The 25,748-nt window shown below is 28.3% G+C and overlaps 3 protein-coding genes across 3 annotated transcripts; 1 reads left to right on the top strand and 2 right to left on the bottom strand.

The window, feature by feature from the left end:
* Positions 1-2,343: 2,343 nt before the first annotated feature.
* Positions 2,344-5,142, bottom strand: LOC108320481 (peptide deformylase 1A, chloroplastic/mitochondrial). Its single transcript, XM_017551903.2, has 4 exons — positions 4,562-5,142; positions 4,093-4,182; positions 3,921-3,988; positions 2,344-2,813 (listed from the first exon to the last, which is right to left on the bottom strand). Exons 1-4 carry the CDS (start codon positions 5,033-5,035, stop codon positions 2,573-2,575), a joined length of 873 nt encoding a protein of 290 aa, XP_017407392.1. The 5' UTR covers positions 5,036-5,142; the 3' UTR covers positions 2,344-2,572.
* Positions 5,143-15,277: 10,135 nt separating this feature from the next.
* LOC108320474 (glyoxylase I 4) lies at positions 15,278-16,896 on the bottom strand. The gene is made up of 3 exons (XM_017551892.2): positions 16,622-16,896; positions 16,339-16,444; positions 15,278-15,781 (listed from the first exon to the last, which is right to left on the bottom strand). The coding sequence occupies exons 1-3, from the start codon at positions 16,777-16,779 to the stop codon at positions 15,524-15,526; spliced, it is 522 nt and encodes a 173-aa protein (XP_017407381.1). The 5' UTR covers positions 16,780-16,896; the 3' UTR covers positions 15,278-15,523.
* Positions 16,897-22,470: 5,574 nt separating this feature from the next.
* Positions 22,471-24,896, top strand: LOC108320484 (uncharacterized protein At2g34160). Its single transcript, XM_017551905.2, has 5 exons — positions 22,471-22,707; positions 22,831-22,879; positions 24,156-24,218; positions 24,322-24,386; positions 24,512-24,896. Exons 1-5 carry the CDS (start codon positions 22,591-22,593, stop codon positions 24,611-24,613), a joined length of 396 nt encoding a protein of 131 aa, XP_017407394.1. The 5' UTR covers positions 22,471-22,590; the 3' UTR covers positions 24,614-24,896.
* Positions 24,897-25,748: the final 852 nt, after the last annotated feature.

The raw sequence follows: 25,748 nt of genomic DNA, 5'->3' as shown, positions 1-25,748 counted from the left end.
AAAATACGAAAAGTTGGTAACAAGAAAAATCAAAACGCGGATTTTGTTTTAGAGCATTGAATTCAAGATCGGTGGTGCTGGATCTGTTAATCATATACATCCAATAATTTATTGCAAAGTTGAAAAAACGAAATTGTCCAAATGGAAATCAATATGGTTTATTATCATATAATAATAATAAGCAGTGTCCATACAACGAGAGAGAGAAAGGAAAAAGACAATCACTTAATCATGACGTGATTCCGTGATCACTAATTACTGGTTCTGGAATCATTGTAAAAAACAACATTAGCACTAACTTCTTATTCTTTTGTAACATCATTCTGCTTTCCAACAATTCCACCTTCACGTTTTCCCTTTTTCCCTTCTCTTTCTCATGTTTTTCTTTTCAAAGTGGAGTATACTATGTCAAGAAATTATTCTTAGAATGTACTTTAATTATTGATGAATTAATCTCTCTTAAAAAATAAAATTATATATATATATATATATATATTTACGTTGAGAAAGTAAAATTTATTATCATAATAATAAAAATATTTTACGTGTATATAAATTCTTGTCAACCTATTATTTTATCTGATGTAAAAGTGTCTTTCTATCCTATCTATCATTTCCTCAAACAAAAGACTATGATTCTTCATTTTTCAAAAGTTCTTTTTACATTAATTAGATATTGTTTGTTCTGAGTCGAAGGTATTTTATGTGTTTAAAAACCTATGTTCACCTCTTATTCTATTTAATATGAGATTTTATTTGTATTATAACAGTCACTTATTAATATATACGATATAAATTTTAATTTATAAATTGAGATTAAGTTAGATTTTAAGTTTATTATTTAATATAAGTTAGAATTTATTTTAAGTTTATTGTATGATTTATTAATATAATATTGGAGATGTATGTTATGCTATTAATGAAATATGGTTATTAAGAATTTGGATTTGTTTGATTGTGGTTTTGTTGGACATTGAATGAAGGATGTCTTTCAAACATTTGCTAGCCAAAGAAATGGTTAGGTCACACAACGACAACATCGCCGCCGAATTTGACTGTCAACGTTGCTTTCATTTAGGTTCCAATATTCGTAAAGCCAACATTTTGTTTCCTCTAGGTATCTGTTTTTAAGAAGAATAAGAAAGTACAATGATTTCACATTTTACTTTACATATTTATTCTATTATGATTATAATTATTAATTTTTTAATCAACATTTATAATTTTAATTTATTTTCTAGGAAGTGTTTTTTTTTATTACTTAAAAGAGCTGCAGAATCTAATAATTTTAGATTGCCTTTTTTTCTTAATATTGTAGTTTCTGTTCTGAATACAAATTCTGATAGAAAATAAAGGGGATGAAGGTTCGGTGCATTTAATCACAAAAAATGGAAATTGACAACTTCAATGTAAATAAATAAAATGCACTGAATGTGGCAAGATAACATAAGTTTAGACAAAAAAAATGTGCATGATCAAAATTATTTACTTTTTTTTGTATCAATACACATTTTTGCTAGTGAGGTTACTCACTTTAGATAACATTTACATTTAGAGTAACTAGGCATGTCAATAGCGGAAACCTAGGAAAAAATAATTTTGGCAAGTGATGATATTTAAAGTGAGTAACAAGCTATATAGCTGAAAAAACAAATCATTATGGTGTAGCTTATAAGATCAATATTATCATCAATTTCACTTTATTATTTATCTCTATTTAAGCATCAAAAAGTGTGTATTGAAATCATAAAAATACAAAGAATTTCTCTTCGGGGTTAGGGTTCTAAGGAGAAGAGTTAGATGAGTATGGGAAATAGCTCAAGAATTACAACTTCTTAAGTCTATAACAGGAAAAAAATTTAATAAAGAAAGCTTTGATACATGGACTTGGAAGGAAGATGATAAAAGTGTCTTTACAATGAAGTTTGCATACAATATTTTACAGGTTAACCTATAAGGGGATGAAGAAGGTTGTTTAGAATGCTATGGAGTACCAAGGTAGTACCGAAGGCACATCTAGTAGGGTGGAGAGTGTTGTTGGACAAGTTAACTTTTTTTTTTGTATGTATATAACTGTTAATTTTTATATAATAAAAATGATTTTTTTGTTGAAAAAAAAAGTAAACTTTATATTTTCTTTTGTTCAAGTTCTTCCCATTTATGGATCCTTTTGTCAACACGCCTTTAGACAACTATCAAAACCTACCCTGTTGAAACTGAAGTACATGTGAAAACATAGGTTTGAATCTCAATGATGTAACAACTCAGTAAAATGGTGACAGATGAAAACCCAAATTTTCTTTTCATAGGTACAATGGAGAGAAAAATCTAGGCACCATCCCATCATCAATATCCAAACTTCATAATCTACAACTCAGAATTTCATTCCAAAGTACATGATACAACATTGAAACTTGCACATTAATTGGTAGTGTGTAGTGCAATGGCTAATCTTGGCAAAAATGGTGGCACTGAATCTGGTTTCATTTAGGATTTACAGAAGTCACTAACAGGCATTAGAAATCTGTATTCAATTCCTTATACAGAGACAATTGAAGGCTGAAAAGCAGGGTTAGCGAGGGCCAAGTTTGGGACACCCCTGAGCAAGAGGCAGGTCAAGGTTGTCCACAGTTCTGAAAGTTCTAGGTACCATCTTATCAACATACAGAGTTCCATCCAAGTGATCACACTCATGTTGTAAAATCCGGGCCTGCCAGCCAGAAGCGCTTATTTTGATTGGTGCACCATAGCGATCCAAACCTGTAACCTCAACCTCAAGGGATCGCTCCACCAGTGCTCTAAACCCATCAACACTGCATAATGTTACGGAAAAATATTACTTGACACCCAAAAACAATCATCTGACAATCGGATAAAATGGTCATACAAAAAATAAACTTTTACATTTGTATCAGTGAAAAGTAGTAAAGGTGGTGTCAAATGGAAGTAAAATTTTTTTGGGTGTCAAAATACCATTGTACATGTGTTATAACAACTTAGGATGTCTGTATAGTACCGTAGATCAAAGGACAGAACATATATGGTTGCTCACACTAGACCATATCCATTTTTCTATGTTGTTTTTATGTTTTCAAATGCTGACTTTATACTATATTAGAAGAGCTATTACCAACATAAATAATCCGGTATGTCATTTGAGTACTAACAGGTTGGAAGAAATCTCACTCACACATGGCATAAGATTAATTAAGACATCTCACTGTAGTGTTGCACATGTCCCTTTGGGAATTGCAGCCATGTTAATGAATTACACTCATGGTACCTCATAAAAATTAACAAATTATAATATTGGAATGCTTCGAGTTTGGATGTCCACAAACCTCAAGAATATTAGACATCAAACTACTAAAACAAAACAAATACAGCTTCCAGTCAGAATAGATAAGGGGAGTATGCCAGACTTGAGCAATACATCAAGCATTCAGACCAGTATTTAAAATTTTGAAATCATGAATGTATATGCCAACAATCATCTTTAAGTTAGTTCTATCAAAACAACTATTACTATGCATTACCAATACTCTTTTAGCCATAAAGCAAAAAAGAATAACCCCCTAGCACATCATCTTTGAAGCAATTGTTTAAATGGAGGCATATACCCACTTTAATAGACTGGGTTAAGAAAAATCATTAGACAGTGTCAAATTGTTTGCTTGCCTCAGTTCCTTCATCTTATAACTATGTCTTCTTATAGTACTTGAGAGAGAGAGAGAAGTGGTGCATGATCTTGGTCTCAGATAAAAAAAAAAATAGCTATTTCCCATGAAAAGACCAATAACCTAGAGAGAATCAAATGTTTAGACATGCACAAATTTCCATGAGTAACAAGAAGTATAAAATAGGTTCTACTATCGTCTCAGATAGTGAATTTACAATCTAACAAAGACAGAAGCACACACCTCAAACACCCTTCAAAAAATAGAGCAGTCTTCTTGCTCTTCTTCTCTAGCTTGGGATTCAGGATGACCTGCCTCAAGAGAACTAATGAATGATGTATTAAAGTAACAGACCTTAAGGGCAAAACTGTAGATTTAAATTGAATAATCTCCTTTTCTCTGCATATCAACATACCAAAAGATCAAAAGGTCTTCTATCTTGGACTTTAGCCTCTTCCTTCGGGACATAACTAATATACGCTTTGGTATCTTCCAAAACAATTATCTGCATATATGAAAAGGCAACAAAATATATATTCACACAGCTCCGCATAGTGCAGTGACATCAGAATATTCTAGCACAATAAACCTCGGCTTTGAACTATCAGCATATTGTTAGAAAATAAAGAAGCAACCAACATCAGTAAAATAAAGTTTTGATTTGTTTTCAAGGTAAGCCTTCAAGGCACTTTCTTAGACACCAAACTACTAGAACATTGCAAGTTAGAATACAATTGTATAAATGATATGCACAAATCGACTTTCAATTGACCCACACTGTTGTTGTAACCAGTATGAAGTATCTATGTTGGAACGGGTGAGTGAAGAGAAAGACACAAAATGGGGAACATATAAAACACAAAATTAAGAAAAATGGAACAGACCCTGAAAGGAATTCCAATCTGGGGAGCAGCTAGACCAACTCCAGGAGCCTTCCTCATGACCCGAATCATGTCATCAATGATATTCTGCACTTTCTCCGACTTTATCTCATTGGGATCAACTTCCCGAGCAGGCTCGTGCAGAACAGGGTCACCGGCTTTGACAGTGTCAGGTAAATTTGTCTTCATGGTATCTGCTCCAAGACCCAAAAACCACCCTGCTCTGGCAGTGCAAGTTTGCGATGTGGGTGCTGATTTCCGAAGCAATGGCGGCCTTGCAATGGGAATTTTGGTTAATTGGGTAGCAGTTGAACGCCAAAAGATGGAGTTTTGAGGAACAGGTATGGGGAGCACGCGGTGCAAGTGCAAGACCTCCATGCCCTTTTTTGCTCGCTTTATGCGGATTGTTGTGCAAATCTTCAGCACCCAGAGCGAGTGTTTAGGGCTTGTGCTAATTTTGGACTTATTAGATAACATCTGAATGTTTCCTTTAGGATAACATATGAATGGGTTCACAAACTGGTTTCGAATGGAATCATGGCTGTTTCTCCTGCAACTCCATACATTTTTTTCTTCTGGCACCTTTTTTTTTTATATTTTGTTGGATACAAATATAAAATAAGAGATTAACATGAGTTTATATATACAATATATATGTGTAAGAGATATTTTGAACTGGTACCAAAAGTAAATATGTAAATATTTGATCCAAAATGAATAATATCTTACCAGTATAAAGATATCCGTGTATATAGAACATTTCTAACATTTTTTATTTTAAAACTATCTTCTGTACTTCAAAAGATTTTACACTTCATTTTTAGTGTTTTAATGCATTTCAAAATTTGTTAAAGAAACTCGTTAAAATATTTTTTCTTTAATGAACTTCAAAAAAATTCGTTGAAGAAAAACATAATCTCAAATTTATTTCTAGAATGTGGAGGTAAAAAGAAAATGTGGAGAGGTGTAGGAAGAAAAAGTCTGGAATCATAGTTGAGCAGGACCAGACCAAAACAAATTGTTGGACTTTCTTGTTTTACCTTATAATTTATTAAATCATTTTTATGGGTGCAACTGTTATCAATTTTGTTGTTGTTTTTACTTTTTTCTTTCACACATTCTTAAATAGATAAATTTAGTTTTTGTTTTGTTACTTTCAGTAGTTTCATATGATGTTTTGTTACTTTCAGTTTCTGTTGAGTTATATTTGTTTGTTTCATACATTGTAATGTTGTTTCTGTTGAAGTTATGTTTCTTTTAGTTATTGTATAGTACTAGCAGTTCTTCTCAGACTAAAATTTTCTACCGTTTCCTTCGTAAATTTGGAAGGTTCTCTGACCCTGTTGGAAGAAATGCCCTTATCCTTCTGCAGATAAATATTGGATATAGATTGAAGTGGAACCTATTCAGCACAGGATAGAGTCCTAGTCATTTTCATACTTATGCCATCAAATTTCATAGTTATAACGAATAAAAAGAAAAAACAGTTAAATCATGTTTTTCAGATTTCAAACACGTTACTGGATGATTACATGCATATCTATCTGCATTAGCTGCTTTGTGTCACATGAGATTTTGCTTTAAAGATTCTTCTATTTGTTAGCTAAATAGCCACCACCAAATGACAAGAAACCGCATAAAGGCACTTTCCAATGGGATGTTAGCTATAAAATAATTAAGATAGTTTATACCTTTAAATTTTTGACAACAGAATGTAGAGAAATCTGGAACCTGCTGAAAACTCCATGATCTTATAAAAAATTTCAATACCATCTTAATGAAGTCCACGTATGTGTATAAGCATCACCATGTAAAGGAATCATGCTATAGTTTTTGTAATTTCCTAGGAACTTCTTTAATTGCATGCTCTGTATCTTAAGTTAGGCAGGTAGGTGCAGATTCCAGGTTGCTGCAAATCATAGTTTATTACTTATAAGGAAACATGTAGCAGAAATTGTCACAAACACTTGGTGCGCAGGATGTGTGTTTTAAATGTATAAACATTAATTAAATGTTGCTATATAGAGAATTATCTGATGGCATCTGAACCTGTCATTGATGCAAAGAATAAACACATTAAAGGTTTGTAACATATTAATAAATAAAAGGTCTTAAATGCACATAAGATTCTCTACAAGATTAAACTAAAGTTGGGGCAATATTATTTGACTGAACAAAGCAAGAACCTTTGAACGGTCAATGAAATCATGTCTTAAACAACAGTAACAAAAGTTGATTTTTTTTTGTTACAACCAGAGAATAAATGTACAAGGTCAAATTTATGGTCATTCATTCACCATTAAAAACAGTATAGAATCACATGGTATTGAATTTCATGAAAAGAAGACATACTTAAAGAAGAAAGTTCTACAAGTCCTAAACCTAATTTCACCTGCTTGAAACTTCTGAGCATCTTTTAGTTATATGTTTGTGGCCTATATTATATATCTTTGACTTTGAATTGGAGGAGGCAAAGGTGAAAAAGTATACATATTCCCTTTTGCTTGGTATGTGTATATATAAGGAAGCATTGATGAGGTTACAAAAACATCAATTCCATTCAATAGATATTGCAGAACAACAACACTCACAGAAGCAACAATGGGAAGGAAGAACATGAAGCATGAAGATTTTCCAAAGGAGCATGGCAAGGAAGAGAAGAAAGAGAGATATGCAGAGAAGAATGCAACTGAAGACATCAATGTTTGTGCTGAAGCCTACATCAAAAACTTCAGGCACCATCTGCTACTTCAGAGACTCCAATCCATTGATAATCACAACCAGATGATTTCCAAGGAACACTAGCTGCATCATATATCAGATATTTGTCACAAATAAATAGAGGCATGTGATGCATAATAGGTTGATTAATGCACAGTGTTATGCTTGTATTGTTTATGTAAATTGTGTTCATTGTTTTTGTACTGAAAGCATGCATTTATACTCATTCTTATGACAGGGTATATGGAATAAAATGAGGTTGTGGATAATTATACTCCTTCACCCTCGTATCAATGGTTTTTTTTTTTTATCGCTTATTTATCTGTCTTTTCATTTATTTGTAAGTTTTTTTTAGAAGAGATAGAAGAATTTGAATTTTCTGTTGACCTTTTTCTGTGTTGTCCTTTTGCTTTCAAAATTAGTTATTTAATAATTTTTATATATATTAAAAAAATGAGTATTAATATTAATATATTTTGAAAGTTCAGCAGCAGAAGAAAAACCCAAAATAAAAATATCAATAGAAAACATGCACTATGAGATAAAAAGAACTATTAGAAAGTGTATTAAACCTAACTCAATCCCACGAAATCGATGAAGTATACATTTTACTTATATAAATTTCACTTATATATTATAATTTGGTCTTATTTTTTCTAACAGACTCTATTCACGTCGAGGTATAGACATCTTAGACATGAGAATAAAACTAATGAGTGGTTCGATAGTGGTCCGACAACAGGTAAAACCGAATGTCCACATAAATTTCGCTAGGATAGACTCGAACCATGGTTTTGATACCATATTAAAAAGCGATTTAAGCCTAACTCAACCCTACAAAACTAGTTTGTAATGTGAAATTTGCACTTCACTTGTATATTATAATTTAGCCTTATTTCTAGACGATGTGAGATTTCCAACCAACTACCAACTTTTTATTTTCTTGATTTAAAATATTAGATAACAAATTTAGTGTGTTTAGATAAAATTAACCTAATTAATTTAAGGGACAAAGATTCCCCTGTTTCAAATAATGCAGAGTGTGCATATATAATAAGAAGGTAAAATTAATATTGGGTGGGTAATGATTTTCTTTTTTTACTTTGATTTAATATTTATTGAAATCGATAACTCGTTAAAAAATTTATAAAAATACTCAAATAGTATTTTCTTACCCGATTTCATTTTTGCATTTTTTTAATAAATGTAAATGAAGTTGCATTTAATACAACTTCAAAACTATTCATTTTAAAAAATTAGGTGAAGTAGTTATTTGTATGATATTTTTTTAATAGAGCAATTACACATTCGAGAGATATTTTTTTAAAGATTAAATCCCTTTGGTTCTTCCTATTTATATAGGTTTTTTTCAGTTTGATTTTTTTTTTAAATCTCAATTGAGTCCTAAATAGTGCTAATTTGAATTAATTGACCCACTGTCAGTTAATTTGGTTTAACGGGATTAAGTTTTTGCTGAGGTTGGAGGTTGACGTGTCAATTTTGCTGAGAGGAATGTGCTTGTGTCGTAGTTAGCACCATGGACAACTCTAGACCGTCGTCAGCCACCCTGCCACCCTGCCGCAACCTCGCCATCACCCAACACCAGCATCACCGCCGCAAGACCACCTTGCGCCGCCGTCGCGCAATCATTTTATAGCATTCCAGCAACCATCTTCATCTTCTCTAGCAAAACCCTCGAACGCGAATCGTATCGCCGTCCCGAGTTTGATTTCTTCGCCAGTTCGCGAACATCTTCATCAACCTTCCTCACCGTCATTCAAACACCGCCCAACACTGTAAGCCGTTGCGACTGCCGCCACCCAGAGCTTCCTTTTCGCGCCGCAGCAGTGTCATTTAAACCACCACCACAAGGGCAGGACGTCAATCATGGAAGCATCTTCATTCTCACGTTCATCATTAAACCCAGAGAGTCAGAAATCGCAAAGATGCAGAAACTTCTCCATTGCAGAAGCATCGAATCTCGAATCGCATTAGCCACAGTTCTCCCTCCTCCTGCGCGAGCCATTACCGTCTTCCTCAACCTGCAAAGGAAAACCCATTCACAAAAAAACCCTAATGAAGATTGGGCGAAATCGGACCAGCAGCCACAATCATCTTTATCGCGCTGCGCCTCATAACCATCAAGTGAAAATTCAAATCGCAAGATGTCCTTTCTCCATCAATGTCCACCTTCGTGCACCGTAAGGAAGAAGAACAACATCACCTAGTCTTGTGCAAGGTTCACAAGACTCTCACAAGCACATTCCTCTCAAATTTTTTAATCACCAAATTCCACGTATTCAACTATCAACATGTCACGTTTAAAAAAATTGACGTCAACTTTCAATCTCAGCAAAAACATAACCTCTTAAACCAAATTAACAGCAGTAACTCAATTGATTCAAATTAGCATTATTTAGAACTCAATTGAGAATTTAAAAAAAACGGAAATCAAATTGAAAAAAATCTACATAAATAGGGACAACTAAAGAAGTTTAACCTTTTTAAAATATAAAAGGTAAAATATTTTGGGTGATTAATTAGATTTTAAATAAAAGTGAAAATGCTATTTTATTTTGTTCGGGTATTTGAGTCTGGTTCTTCTCTGTGGAAGTGCTACCAATGTCGAAAATTCTTAATTGTTGTTAATTTTATATTGATATGAACTTTATTAATTGATGAAAACTTTATCATAACATTTTTTGTATGCATTGTGAATTAGTTTTGGATAATACAATAATACACTATCTAAGTATAGCTAGTAATTTTTATTTTTTTTGTATATATAGCTTACTAATTTTTTAATAATTTAAACAAGTTAAAAAAAAAAGAGTCTAGCTAATCTAAAACTTATTCCCGTTTTGAGAAATGGACTAATTTGGACTTCTTAAAACCCTTGCAATTTCTTCCTGCACCTTTAATATGCATTTTCACCTATTTTTTATTCTAACGATGTAATTTGAAATATAGATTTTATATTTCAAGATATATAATTCAGAATATATTTTTTATTTTCTATTTCAAAGTATATAATTTAAAACAATTTTTCAGAATGCTTTGAAATAAAAAAAAAAATTATATCTAAATTATAGAATGTAAAATGTGTGTGGTTTAGATTAAATAATTTGAAATATATTTTATTTTTCAAGTAATCCAAAACATAAAATACCATAATCTATATTATAAGTAGAAGAACGTAAAAAGAAGCTAGAGACCAACCATTCAACCGATCACCTAATATTAGACTCATCTCAAAATATAAAATTAATAACAATAAAATAATTTAAATAAAAAAATCAAATACTTTTTAAATTTAAGTTCTACTAATTAAGTGAATTTTATTTATTGATATAAAGATTTGATATATAAATAAATATAAATCAGGATACATCATTATATTTTAAATATACTAATTATTTTATAGAATGAAATTACTTCATAACTTTGTTGAATTTTTTTCATAAATACTATATTTTAAAATATATATATGAAATGAACCCAATAACAAAATAACTTCTTTGAAACTGTTCATAGGGCAGATTGGAAGCTTGGTTACATTAGATTAAATTTTAAATTCAGAAATCAATTTATGGTCAAATTCTGCACAAAACTTTTGGATTCTAATTGGAAAGGATCAAATGACCTAAATATTAGAAAATGACTCTTTGACATAGTTTTAACTCAATGAACAAAAATTGATTCTGAACTTTACTTTTTCTAATTTAGTGAGGTCTACTACTTATGCATTTCTAATAGTGAAGGTTGTTTACCGACCAATCTTGTTGAGCTAAACATCATTAAATTCAACAAAAAAAAAAATGAAAGAGTATTATTCATATGTTCTGCATTAGGTCTTTAATTTATTTGTTTTCATATCTTGTTATATAATTTTCAGTGCATACATTTAGATCCATATACACAGTTCATTCATATTATTATTATTTTTTTTTTCATTGCATTTTGTTAAGATATAGTATCTAATCGAGTTTAATACAAACCAAACCCACGATGGTATGAATTCCCTATTTTACATGAGAAAGGAAATTTGGTTTGTTAGTCCAAATTTGAGAGAAAAAAAAAATTATTGAAAGGTGTTTACCATTTCTTTTTTAAAATTGGTTAGGTAAAAAAGTTTATTGTTATTATAGAAATCAATAGAACTGATCTTCAAGTTAAAAAGACTTAGGGCAGTTATACATATGGGAGACAGTTTCCAAGACAACAAGATGAAGATGTGAAATATCAATTGGCCAAGGAGGTGGGAGAGATAGAGACACTTAAATTATGAATCAATAAAATAATTTAGTTGGGTGACCAGTTTAATCATGAAAAATCTATCACTAAAGTTGTACTCTAACATTCAATTTAAGATATCAGGAAGAAAAACTTCATACAATTTGTATGTTATAGTAAGAGTAAAAACGTGTGTGCATTGTGTATAAAAATGATTATAGAGCTTACAATGAGTATAATGAGACAAACCTTTTATAACTATATTAACTCAATAAAACATCCTTGTTCAAACACTCAATTTCACAACCAAAATTAGAATTCCAAACCAAACAGTCAAATTCAATAACAAATATTCACACACAAATGCACTGCACCTTGCACAAACAAACCCTAACCAGCAAAACATTATTCATGGCACGAAAGGAATTGCATAACACTTTCTCTTTAAGTTTTCTCGAATGGCAGAACCCAAGAACACTAATTAAATCACCTCATAATACAAATAGCAAATACAGAACTACCTTTTAAAACCCATGAACCTTCCTATTACAAAATCAAATAGTTAGGGCTAAAACCGGGACAGAACAAAATAGAATGAACCCACACCAATCTTCTTCTCTTTACAAAAAGAATGATATATGAATAATATTAAAAGAATGATATATGAATAATATTATAGTAACTAAGTGATGATTGCATACAACAACCATTTTTATTTAAACATCTTGAAGAAAATAGTGTAGATGTTTTGTTTTTTATTATTACAAGTGAAATGATAATTAATTTTTTTTATTATAAGAATATTAATATTATTATTATTATTATTATTATTATAAAATTAAAATATTTTTTGTAATTTGACTGTAAATAATTTTTTTTTAATTTTATTTGGTGGACTGTTTTATAATTAGAAAATGAATAAATTAAAAAAATAGTTAAATTTAAAAAAACAATCACTTAAAAAATATAATTGATAAAATAACTATTTTAATTTTAAAAAATATTTATTTAAAAAAAATTAAAAACAAATGTGGACAAAAAAAGAAATCACTTTTTACATGTAAGTATAGATTGTTGTTGTTATAATTATATATTACGGAAATATTTTTAACTTTGTTGTAAATAGGTTTTATTATTTTATAGATAGTTCTACAATTAAAAAATGGATAAATTTAAAAAATGGTTAAATTTAAAGAAACAATCACTTAAAAACTTAAAAAGTAAAATTAATAAAATAATTATTTTAATTAAAAAATAATTATTTAATGAGTAAAATTAAAAAAACAAATGTGAACACAAAGAAGAATTCCCTTTATATATAGTTTTAGACTATTGTAATAGAATATATATCATTATTATTATTAACGATGATATAATTATTTTAACGTTATTTAAAAAATACATTATGGAATATAAAATAAGTTAAAATATAATTTTAATTATTAAATTTATATTAAAAAATTAAATATTTATAAATACTTGAATTTTAAAATTGAAATATTGGAATGAAAACTTGAATTTATAATTGAGAAGCGAAACGTTTTTTAGACAAAAGTTAAAAAAAAATTATTAGAGCATTTTAGTCTTCATAATAGTAACCAATTTTGCTTTTGTTACGTGGTAAATTGTGTAACATTGTTATAGTTATACATTTTCACTAAAATGTATTAGAACAGGTCACTCCAAACCCTTCAATATTGACACGTGGTAAATCACATGACAATATAAACGTATGATAGTAGTAAATGTATTAGTGGAACTTAATTATTTAAAATTTAATTAATTAATCTAGATATTATTTTATTAACAATTAATTACGAGCTTGAACAGTAAAAATAACACAGTAAATCAGATAGATTCCATTATTAATGGAGTACTATCTTTGTAATATGTTTCTTCTATTTTTATGTCATTTTCCATATGAATTTCAATTTCAATATTAAACAGTATCATTAGTTAAAAACAATTCAAATAACAATCTAAATTATTCAATATAAATCTAAAACATAATTTAGGTGGTCGGTAAAAACCAATACATTTATCCTATATTTTTAAGATAGGTGTTTAACTTTTATACATCTAAAGTTTGAAAGAAATAGCTATTTTAAAATATAAGGACCTTTTTAAAACGTTAACTAAAATTGCTTCTTTCATCTGTATTTCCAATCGTTTCATCTTACGTTTCTAATTTTTTAAAATTTTAAAACTGTCATTTGCAGTTCAAAAAATCTCCCATTATTTATGTTTTAGATTTCGAAATGTAATAAAAGATTTTTCAAGAATTTTGAAATCTGATAAAAGATATTTTTTTATCGAATTTCAAGATGTAGTGAAAGATTTTTTTTTTTTATCAAATTTTAAAATCTGATGAAGATTTTTTTATCAGATTTCAAAATTTAATAAAAAAAATATAATCTCTAAAATTATTTTAAAATATTGGAAATATTAAATAAAATAATTGAAGATACAAGATAAAACCGCCATTGATGATTCTGAATTTGTAGAATGAGAATAAAACGTGATAGACAGTGCAATGAAGGAACCTAGAATTCTACGAATGAAAATAATGTTTTTGAGGCAGTGGACCAGACATGGAGTTGGTCCCAAAATCTTCACCAATGGGAGATGAGAATGGACCACCAAATCCTTTATGCGGAAACGCAACAAAAGATGCTGATTATTAGGGTTACCTAATTTGCAACATTTCTTCTTCTTTTTATCTCAAAAAGTGTTTCTCTTTGCAGCTCCCACGTTTCTATTCACTTCATTAATTTATCTTTTTAGGTAAAAGTTTGGATACATAAATAAAACCAAATACATAGAATTTACATATTTAATATTTAAATTAAATAAAATTAAAGAGATAAAGAGGGATATTGAGATCTAAGTATAAGCTAAAGGATCACGCACATAAAAATAAAAATGAAAGTTAAGTACCATAAGATAATTTATATTAAAGATTTCAATTGAAAATGTTAAATATATTTTTGGTTTTTTTAAGTGAGAATTAAAAATAGTCTTTTTATAAAATTATGACCTAATTTAATATTTTAACTTTAAAAAAATACATGAATTTAGTTATTTTAGGTAAAAAATTTTAAATTTATTTGAAGTTTGAAATATATTTCACGATAAAAAAAATTATTATTGTTTTAGTGTTAATTAGAAAAAGCATTTAAAACGATCAATAAATTTAATAAAATTTAATTAAAAAACTAAATTTATATAATTCAAAAAATAAAGACTAAATTAAACTAAAGTTTAAAAAAAATAATTCTAATTTTTATTAAAGTTAAAAAATTAAATACATATTTAACCCAATTAAAAGTAATGTAATTTAATTATGTTGTATCTCAATAATAAATTTTTTCCTTCATTAATTCATCATAAATATGATGATTGATTAATCAGTTTCATACAAATACAATTTGATTTATCTCCACAGAAAGATTAATTGTATTAGGATATTGAGTCATAGACTGTCAGAGGAAGATTTTACATATTCTATTACTTAAAGAGAAGAATGCTAATGACCTTAAAACTTAAAAATTAAAAAGGTGAGCATGAAAGTGGTGAATAAGATGACAGCATTAATTAATTAATTAATGTCCATTTGGAAGAATTATCCATAATTAAATGACATGTAATCATCCCATTTGCTATGATGTGAGCGTGGATCGCTTGATGACAAAGTTACCAAAGCAAGTACTATTATTTTAAAGCAAAAGAACAGCAAGGCAAACTCCACTTTTGAACACTGTCATCGTTGGAAAAGCACTACTCTGTTTGGCAAATTGCTTGTTATTTGATGATCATATCACAATGGAAACTGAACAAAAGAGACAAGTTCATGATAAATTAACAACTCAGCTAGATATTAAAAAAAAGCTAACTTAACTAATCCTTGTGATCCGTGTAGATATACTCTTCAAGATTCACCTAAGGATGAAGCATGTTGCTGATTCTGCATTTTCTCAAGATTCACCACTTAAGAACTTAAGGATCATTTCATCAGAGTTTCTGAAGCATGTTTTGTATCTGCTGCTGATTCTGCATTTTCTCAAGATTCACAAGGGAACATGATCTTGCCACTTCACCAACCAAGGGAATCACAGGGAGACTATCACAGTTACATATTTCGATCATGAATCCATCAGGGTCGTGGAAAAATAGCTGGTCCACTTGAATACCTCCTTCCTCCACTGTTGCTCTCACATAAGCAATTTCCATCTCCTTCAGCTTCTTCTCCACAGCTCCCATGCTCTCACACTGATATCAACCACAAATCACACATATTATAAATTTCTCATCACACTCATTAAAACAAATTTTCCTGACACCTCAGCCACACCACACTATAACTCGCGTACAAGTAACTTCAAAGTATATATATATATATATGTATGATAAGTTTGTTTGTGTGTGTTTGCGTTTGTCCTTACTCAAAAGTGTAGATAAGGACAAAGCCAAAAACAATATTGCACGCAAAAACATGTCAGCTCAATTATCTCACAGATATATATATCAAAGAAAACTCCCAGTTAATGATAGCTGCATATCACTAATGTTTGAGTGCGTTTGTGTCAGATAACAGAAGTGTATGCAAATACAAAGCAAAAAGTGATAATGTGTAAATCTGAAAATGTCTTTATTTCGCCTATCTTTTGTTTGATCTTTGTGTTTATACATGTTTCTTTTGTTCTCTTTAAGATAAGAAATCATTAATTAATAATCCACTTGGATGTATTCCTGAATTCTGATAATCCAAGCAACATGTCCAACTTGATGTGAAATTGATTTTCAACTTTTCACCAAATTATTCTGACCTGAAAAGATATATGATTATCCTTTGGGTTAATTTCCTTCTTCTTTGGCAACTTTTCTGGGTTCTCTGCTTCTAGCAGATGAATTCCGATACCGTAGCCGAATAGCCTGCAAGTTAAACACCCAGAAAATGAAAACCCTACCTGGGATAAGAAAACAACAAATATATGTATTTGGGGAAAAATATGTTTATGTTTACTTAATTAACTGTCTGTTTAACTTAAAAATTGGATCTTGATGTTAATGGTTTCTGACGACGATGATGATGTGTGTGAAAGTAATTACCATGCCCCATCAAAATCAAAAGAACCAGGCCTCCTGATTGGGGAAAATCCTAGAACGTTCTGGTAGAAATCCATTGATTCTTCCACTGATCTGCATATGAGGGAGATATGATTTACAGACTGAAGGCGAAGAGGGTTTTCAACACCGTTGTCCTTCATTGTCGACCCTAAAACTCTCTTCAACAAACAGAAAATGAAAAACCAGAAAGAGTGAAAGAAGAAAGAAAATGGAAATGGAAAATTGAAAGAAAAGAAAAACTTTGATGGTAGAAAGACTGTCACGGAAGTGGCAGAACTGCTGCTGCTCTATATAGAAGCACCGAAGCACCTGTTGAGCGCCACGTGTCCATTTTCCTTGTACGTGTCAGATACGTATTTTGTCGATTACATCAACCACTCGATGCTGACTAGGATGTTACTGGTCATGACACGTGAGCTCGCACGCACAGGTTCGTTTTTTTTAAGTATTTTTACTATAAAATAAATATTTACTGAAAAACTGAAACAAAAATATGAACTATACAAAATGGATAAGGATACTTTTATAATAATCTTTTTTATAATATTTTAATATTATTTAAGTATCATTTTATCATTGATTTAAAATTACTCCACAATCAATAATAATAATTATAAACATCAACATGAACCAATAAAAGAATGACATATAAATAATGTTAAAATATTGTAAAAAAAATATATATATATATATAAACATCAACATGAACTAATAATAGAATGACATATAAATAATGTTAAAATGTTGTAAAAAAATATATATATAAGATACACAACTTTTTAATTATTTTAAAACACCGATAGAGTTAAGATTCTGTTACTGATAACAAACTTCAAACCTAAATATATTCATATACTTTTATAACATAACAATGAAATCAATATTTTAAACTATTTAAAATAAATAATTTAGTTTATACAATACATTTTTATGTTATATAAACATTTTTAATACATGATTTATGGATTGAATAAACCATGTTGAATCAAGATAATGTATAATTGAGTTAATCTTTAGTTTATAAAAATATTTTATTATAACTAGTGGAAATATATACGTGTGTTAACTTTATTTGTATTTTTAGGTTTAAAATTTTTTTTGTCCTTTGATTTAAATTTCATTCATTTTTATACATGATAGAGACTTTTAAATTCATCTAATAAGTATCTTATTAATTAAAAATATTTAATGTTTAAAAAGAAATTTTAATTACCATAAACATAAAAATAAATACAAAATTCAATCAAAACTTAATATAAAAATATATAAGTTTCATTTTATAATGACATTTTTATTTTCTATTATAGTTAGCGCTTATCATCTCTGATTTTAATTTATCCTCAATCAAAAAGTTTGTATAGCTCAAGCAACTGAAATATAATTATTGAAAGTAAGAGAAATTTTATTTGAGAGTATCACTCAAACTAGAAGATGTCATAAAAGCTTTATAAAATATTTTTTCATAATGTAAAAAGTCGTCAAAATTTAATAAATACGTAAAAAAAAAATCCTGTTATATGTGATTTTTCTAATTGATATTAAAATTACACAACAAATCCTATACCTAATAAATATGACATGGGTTAGTAACATGTTCGAATGTCGTTCTAGTCTTGATGTGTCTATTTATTTTTTTATGTTTTTAAGTAGAATTTGATATGATTTATTTCAATTATATTAGCTTGTTTTTTTCGTGTATTGTCTTTTTATAATTTATAATATCATGATTGAGATAAGAGCAATATGTTTCATTTTCATACATTAATTTGAAGTATGATGTTGTATTCTTAGAATGGAATTATCAGGCTACAATTCATTGATTGACAACGTTATTAAAAAGAAGTAAGAAAGAAAAAAAAAACTTTTTATCTCAAACAATTTATACACTCTTCACGTGATGATGTACCAACAAAATAATTTGGTATCTTTGATATAGTTTTGAATTGACATAAAAGTTAAATTGATATTAACATTGCTTTTGATATTTTATTAGTTTATTATTTGGTTAGGTAGTCTTTATTAATTTGTTATTTAATTTTGCAAGAATGATTTTTACTATAATTTTATTTTTTAGTTTTATTTTAATAAATAAGTTTACGAAAAATATCTTTTAATGAGCAACAGCTAAACATTTTCATTAAGGTTGATGTAGTTATTTAAGTAATAAAATTATTATTTTTTTCTTAAAAAAATAAATAATTCACTTTATTAGTTTTACTTTGTTAAATTTAATGTTTATTTTAACATGATTAACTGAATCACAGTTTCATAATTTTAATTCAAATGGGAAAATATTGTTTTTATCACCATATTTATAGATAAAAACATTGATGTCATTCCTTAACAATGTATGTTAATTAAATTTTTAACTCTCCTAATTAATATCAATGTTAATGGTTAAACAAAGTTCACAATAGAAATGAGATTTTCCTTAAATATTTTAGAAGAATTGAGTAATGAAAATCATTGAATAAGTATTGAAGTGAATTATATTTAAATGCCGGTCAAGTCATTTTTTTGACATATCTTTGTCCAATTGAATTATCTCTTGTTTTTGTCATTATTTTTGTTTATTTTGATACAAACATTTATAATCTGTGCCTTTGATTTTATTATAAAATCTTAAATTTTTCTACCATTTTAAAATGCACTAATTTAGAGATTTTTTTTTTAAATCTGAACTTATATTGAAGAAAATAATAATAATAATAGTATTATAAATAAATAAAAAATTATCAAAATATATTTATCTTTCAACTACAATGTTAAATTTTATGCTAAACAATATATTTCTTATTCTAAATCATAACAACATTCATTTTTAATTTCAAATTAAATCAATATCCACACTTTTTTCTTTACATGTATCTATCCTAAGTTTTAAATCTAAATTAACTAGTCAAATTTATTTATTTCTTCTAATAAAGTATGTTAATCATGTGAAGCTTATTTACATTTTTTAAATTAAGCATTTAAGTTCAATCTTCAATTTTGCATTTTATATTTTCAACGGTAATTCAGCTATTTTATGACACTTTAAGTAGATCTAAATGGTGGAATACATACAAAAAATCAAGAGATAAAACAATTTCTTTTTTCAAATATATATATATATATATAAGGAGATCAAAATCACAAATACAAATTAAATAATTTAAAAATAATAATTTATCATATTTACATATCAAGTTCATTGATCCTATTTGATATGAACCTAACTGAATCAATTGGGACCACAGATTTCAAAGTGGTTCATGCATGCCAGATTTTTAGAGATTCTGTTTTCTCATCATACCAACCTATCTAATATTTTTTTTTTTCTTTTTATTCATTCCAAAACAATTGTGCAGTTTCTTTAAACATTCCTTATCTAGTAGTCCAGTTTTTTGAATTTCCTCCACCACTCGTTTCATCGTAAATGGTAAACATTTCATCAAACATGTTATCTGCCAGAATACATTTCCTCTTTATTTCACCAACCATTTCTCAATAATAATTGTAGGTTACCTTTCACCATCAACGCTCACAAATGATTTTTTTTCTAAACTCTCATAAAAAAATATATATAATTTTAGCATGAGGTTCGTATGTTTCATTAACATTTAATTATAGGTATTCTAATCTGAAGTTTTCTTTTGAGATAACATTATTATCTACCATTATCACATTCAATGCAAAATAAAAACATATAACAAGACTGAGGGGCAAGCCTGAGTATTGACATCTTTATCTTAAAAATAAATATATATATATATATATATATATATATATATATATATATATATATATATCTATATATATGTATAAATAATAATAATTATATTATTATATTAAAATAAAAGTTAAAACTTGTTTGAGAAGTCAAATATGGTTTTTTTTTTCAAAAAGTTATTATCTCTCTCACATTTTCATAAAGACAAAAACCAAAGAAGTTTGTACCTAATACAAATATTTTTACAATTTTTCTTAGTTAATAAACTATAACTTTTATAGGTAAAAATAATTATATTATTGTTTTTATTAATATTTTCACTTTAATCTTCAATTCAATAATGTTTTGCTTGTTCTTTCAATTTATTTTTATCAATGATATATAGAGTGAATACGTATTCATCACTATGGAAAAATCACATATAATTAATATTTATTTTGAAAAAAAAAAAACTATTGAAACCTTCAAACTAGTAATTCTTTAAGTTTTTCATCGTAATGTCATCTCATTTTATGAGAAACATGAATTAATGTTCCTTAGATGACTATATTGTATATTTGTATAAGAGGTAGAGCTCAAATAATATTAAAAACATTACTGTTAAACATTATTATCATATTAATTTGTTCATTGTTACACTTAATATCCATTAAAGAAGTTTGATGGCAGATTTTGTGATAATAAGTTACTTAGTACACTTTTAGATCCAATACAAATCATTCAATAAGGAGAAAACTTATGAAATAGTAATAAAGTTTTATTGTAATGATTTTACAAAACAGAAAAAAATTACATATTAAAATACAGGCTCAATTTTATGAATTTTATGTTCTATTTCATTTTGAAATGAAAAATCTATCAATAATTTATGAGTTATGTTAAGAATTGGTATATATATATATATATATATATATATATATATATATATATATATATATATATATATATATATATATATATATATATATATATATATATATATATATATTTAAATTATTCGATTGATATTAATTTTACATGTTTTAATTGTTATAATTGATAGATTTTTTTAATTACGATAATTGTGAAAAATAAACTTAGAAATAAGATAAAAGATAAATTTATAAATATTGTTTGATTGAAAAAGAATTACTAAAAATTTTAATACAAATTTTATCGCTGATAAATTTTACGATGATATAAAATAAAATGTATAACTTAAATAAAATTATATTGTATTTATTTATTATACTTTAATTTTTATTAATTTTTATTTCTTTTGAACTTGAAAGGTACGTGAAGACCGAACAACTGTCAAAAATTTATCCGACAAAATGGAACAATAGTCAAAATTTTATATGAGTAATAATACTAACTTTCTAAGTTGATGTCTACTCACAAAATTGAATTATAATATAGAAAAAGTAACTTATTTTTTAGAAATTTAGTCGTTGAGAATTATATGGGCCTTGTCATCAATCATCTGGACCCCTGTGCATGTGGGCCCATTGTAAGGCCCATAATAGTTTGAGACGAAGATTATTGTTGTTGTGTGTCAGCTACTTTGATTTGAGAAGCTCCTTTTTTGGAACATGCTTATCCTGTTGTTGGAGTGTAGAAAAAGTAGTATAGGAAAATACAAATCCACTCTGTTCATAATCAAAAGAAAATCATTGACTTGTATTTTATGGGTTGAAAAAATATTTTTTTTATAAATAAAAGTACAAATTTATAAGATCACATGTCTACAAAGTTAAATATACACAATGATAGGGGTCTTGTTTGTTGCATTACCATTTAAAAAAAATGAATTTTAAATTTAATAATTTCTTATTGGCTCACACTCAAGATACAATAGAAAAAAATAGATAAGTCTAGTAAGAAAGTTTCTACAAATTATCATATAGTAGGGTTATTTATTGTATTTTTTATTTAATTATTATAAATCAATTATAATTTTGAAACTTAAACACATTTTCTCTCACTAAAAGTATATTTTTGAACCGTTTTAATATTTGAAATTTAAATTGAAGGAAAACAAATTTTCATCAGAAATTGCGAAACTAAACTGACGGGCCAGAACAAGGCCCAGTAATAATGATGGGCCACATCATCTAAAATATCTATAGGCCTTTGTTCCTGTAATACGAGATCAGAAGAAGGCAATAGATTCAGATTTGGGGAACATTTGGTTGATTAGGGTTTCTTGTTGTTGATACCTTCGTTTTGTGTAGCAGTTGCCTCACAGTCACAGCAAACAATGGAAGCAATCACGGAGGGAGTGAACAACATCAATATCACCGAAACTTACAAGAAGAATCGTATTCAGGTCTCCAATACTAAAAAGCCTCTCTTCTTTTACGTTAATCTCGCCAAGGTACTCATTTTTCTTTCAATATTCGTCATTTTTTCAGCTCCGGATTTTGTTTAATTTTTGTGCTCATGTTGGATTCAGATTCTATTTGATTTTGTTGTTTTTTTTTAATGTTTTTTTTTTCAGAGGTACATGCAACAGCATAACGAAGTCGAGCTCTCAGCACTGGGAATGGGTATCATTTCTTGATTTTTTTTTTCTTTTTGCACATTTATAATGTGGAGTTTGTTTTCGGTGAGCATTGTTACCTAGGAAGTAATTTGTTTTAGGCAGATTCACAAATGATTTAAGGCTTTGACAGGTTGAATAGGTTCTATACTGTGTTATTTACTTTTCTTCTGCTATTTATTTTCCGCCACCCCATTAGTGTATAGCATCTTTCTCAAAGAGAAAGAAAAGAACTTTACTCTCCTAGATTATTGTAAAGAGACATAGTGTATTTATCTAAGAAGTCATTTTCCTGGAATTGAACCTAATGTCTTCACCCAAGTAGAAGAAAAGTTCTCTTAGAAGTTTTCTTAATGCACCCAAGCAATATTTGATTGACCCTTACACTGTGAAATGATTATATAGGATTAGAAAAATATCCCTTTTTTCTGAAAATCTTATTCATGATAGTTCCTTCCAGTAACATCGTCTGCTTTTCACACCTTATCTTCCTAACCAACTAGCCTTTCAGAAGAGCAGCCATGCACCATCATTCTTGCACTTGTGCCTTGTCCATCTGAATTGGTACTTGTTCTTCCATTCCTTCCCCTTTACCAGTGCTCTCTGTTGCATTGCTTATCCCTCATCACTCTCAACTTTAGATGTACAGTGCTGTCAAATTGATTTGGATAGACGGGAGGGAGAGACTGTAGTAACTCTTTTTGTTTGCATGGAAAGTTGAAAAGTATATGATACTGGATGAAGTGGAATGAATGGAATTTAAGTCTGAATTTTGACATTATTAATGTGTTTGCCATGTTTTCTGTTTCCTTCATTTAATTAACCAAGCTTCAAACGATGTCTCTGATCAAAGAATTATTGCATTTAAGTGTAGTGTGGTCTATAACTGTTCACACATGTTTCAAATTTACTTGAAATGCTGGACCCATGCTTTTGCTCCATTTGAAATCCCAAATAAACTGAAGGTTACATGATTTTTCTGTTGTAAGCATAAACAAATATTGGAGTTATGATGAACGGTGTTGCTATTTGTCTAACTGAGCTGTATGTATAAACACCTGACTATCCTGAAGTTCTACTCTAACAGCCCTTCAAATTTGAACTCCACCTTACAGTTTTAATTTTGGATTCAAGCATAATACACTTATTCTTCGCATTGCAGAATGCTATTCACAATTAAGATTACCAAGGAGACTGGGTCTACTAATTGATATTCACGTTTATGTATAGTCATTCCTTTTAACCTATTTCTCATATATATTTTTATTTACTTTTTGGTCCAGCTATTGCTACAGTTGTTACTGTTGCAGAAATCTTGAAAAACAATGGGCTTGCTGTTGAAAAGAGTGAGATACCATATTCTCTTTTTTGGAAATGTCTACCTTTCCTACATACTCTCTTTTTAATTATTGAAAAATAAAACTTGATTCTGATGCAATATTTTGGCAGAAATCATGACATCAACAGTTGACATAAAAGATGATTCCAGAGGAAGACCTGTCCAGAAGGCCAAGGTAAGGATAAAAAACACTATTTTTTATTAAGTTAGGATGTGTTTCTATGAATCTTTTTCAACCTATTTATAGTTTAGGAATCTCCTTGATGGCTTTAAAATACTTCTTGTGATAAATTTTCCTAGATTGAAATATTGTTGGGAAAGACTGCAAACTTCGATGAGTTGATGGCTGCAGCAGCTGCTGAAGATGGTGAAAATGGAGATGCTGAAGAGCAAACAACTTAGAGTAAGTTGTCCATGTCTCTTGTGAAGAAGACATGTATTCCTTAATGAACTGCCATGGTGTGGTTTGTGTAGGTAGGGACAAGCATAGCATTCATTATTATATAGACTGACCTACAGTGTTGAATTATGCTATTCCTTCATTTCTTTTACCTATAAATAGAGTTCTTTTTACGTCTTTTTGCTGTTGCTGGGTTTAGTTTGTCAAGAAGTATTGGCACATTTAGCTAGTTCAGTTTGAACAATAACTACTTATATGATTAAGAGTTTTGATCTTTGTTCATCACTACTGTTTTGATCTTCTAGGTTCAATAATATTAGATCAATATGAACCTGTTAGAAGAATATTCAATATACACTCTTAATTTTGTGCAATAACATTACTGTGAAAAGGTAGAACTATGGTTGCCGAACTTAAAACATTTGCGCCTCACTAACATGATTCGATCTACCAAAAAAATTTCTATTTTTGAGTATTTCAGTTGGGACTTTCCATTTTTTTAATACACTTCTGAAAATAACATTTCATGATCGGACTGATATTAATTTAAACATGATTTTGGTTTTCTTTTTGCTGTATACATCATAATTACCAGAATATAAATATTAATTTATTGCAATTAGAAAAGCAATAAACTAGTAAACAATATTGTTTTTCATAAATAATTATTTATTATTTATTTGATATAAATAATAAAATACTCAGTGGGACTTAAGTCTTGAAACTTGAATAATTATATATATTTAGGGTTTAGAGATTAGAAAAATTTTAAAAACAGATGTTAAATACATTTTGCTGGAAACAGTAAAATTTATTTGTGGAATTTATTTTAAATTTAATTTTCTTCACGTAAACCACTGGAACCATGTTGGACATGAATATTGTGAGAGGAAGATTAAGATGTGTATTAAAAACTCAATTTTCTGAAAAAACGCTCATCAATCCAATTTGGACATTGTTTAAAAAAATATTGTAACTTAATATAAATATACATATATGAAAACCGTATTAAATTAAAAAAAATGCATCTGACAATAAATTGTTTTATGCTCGAGATATGCAATTTTATTTTTCAAATTTACAGGAATGAGCAATTTTTAAAAGAATTTCTATGGGTACTAGTAATCCGAGAAAACA

The sequence above is a fragment of the Vigna angularis genome, chromosome 9 (assembly GCF_016808095.1).
Source record: "Vigna angularis cultivar LongXiaoDou No.4 chromosome 9, ASM1680809v1, whole genome shotgun sequence".
Classification (NCBI taxonomy): Eukaryota; Viridiplantae; Streptophyta; class Magnoliopsida; order Fabales; family Fabaceae; genus Vigna; species Vigna angularis.
The sequence above is the reverse complement of the archived record's forward strand: the minus strand, read 5'-3'. Positions and strand labels throughout refer to the sequence as shown.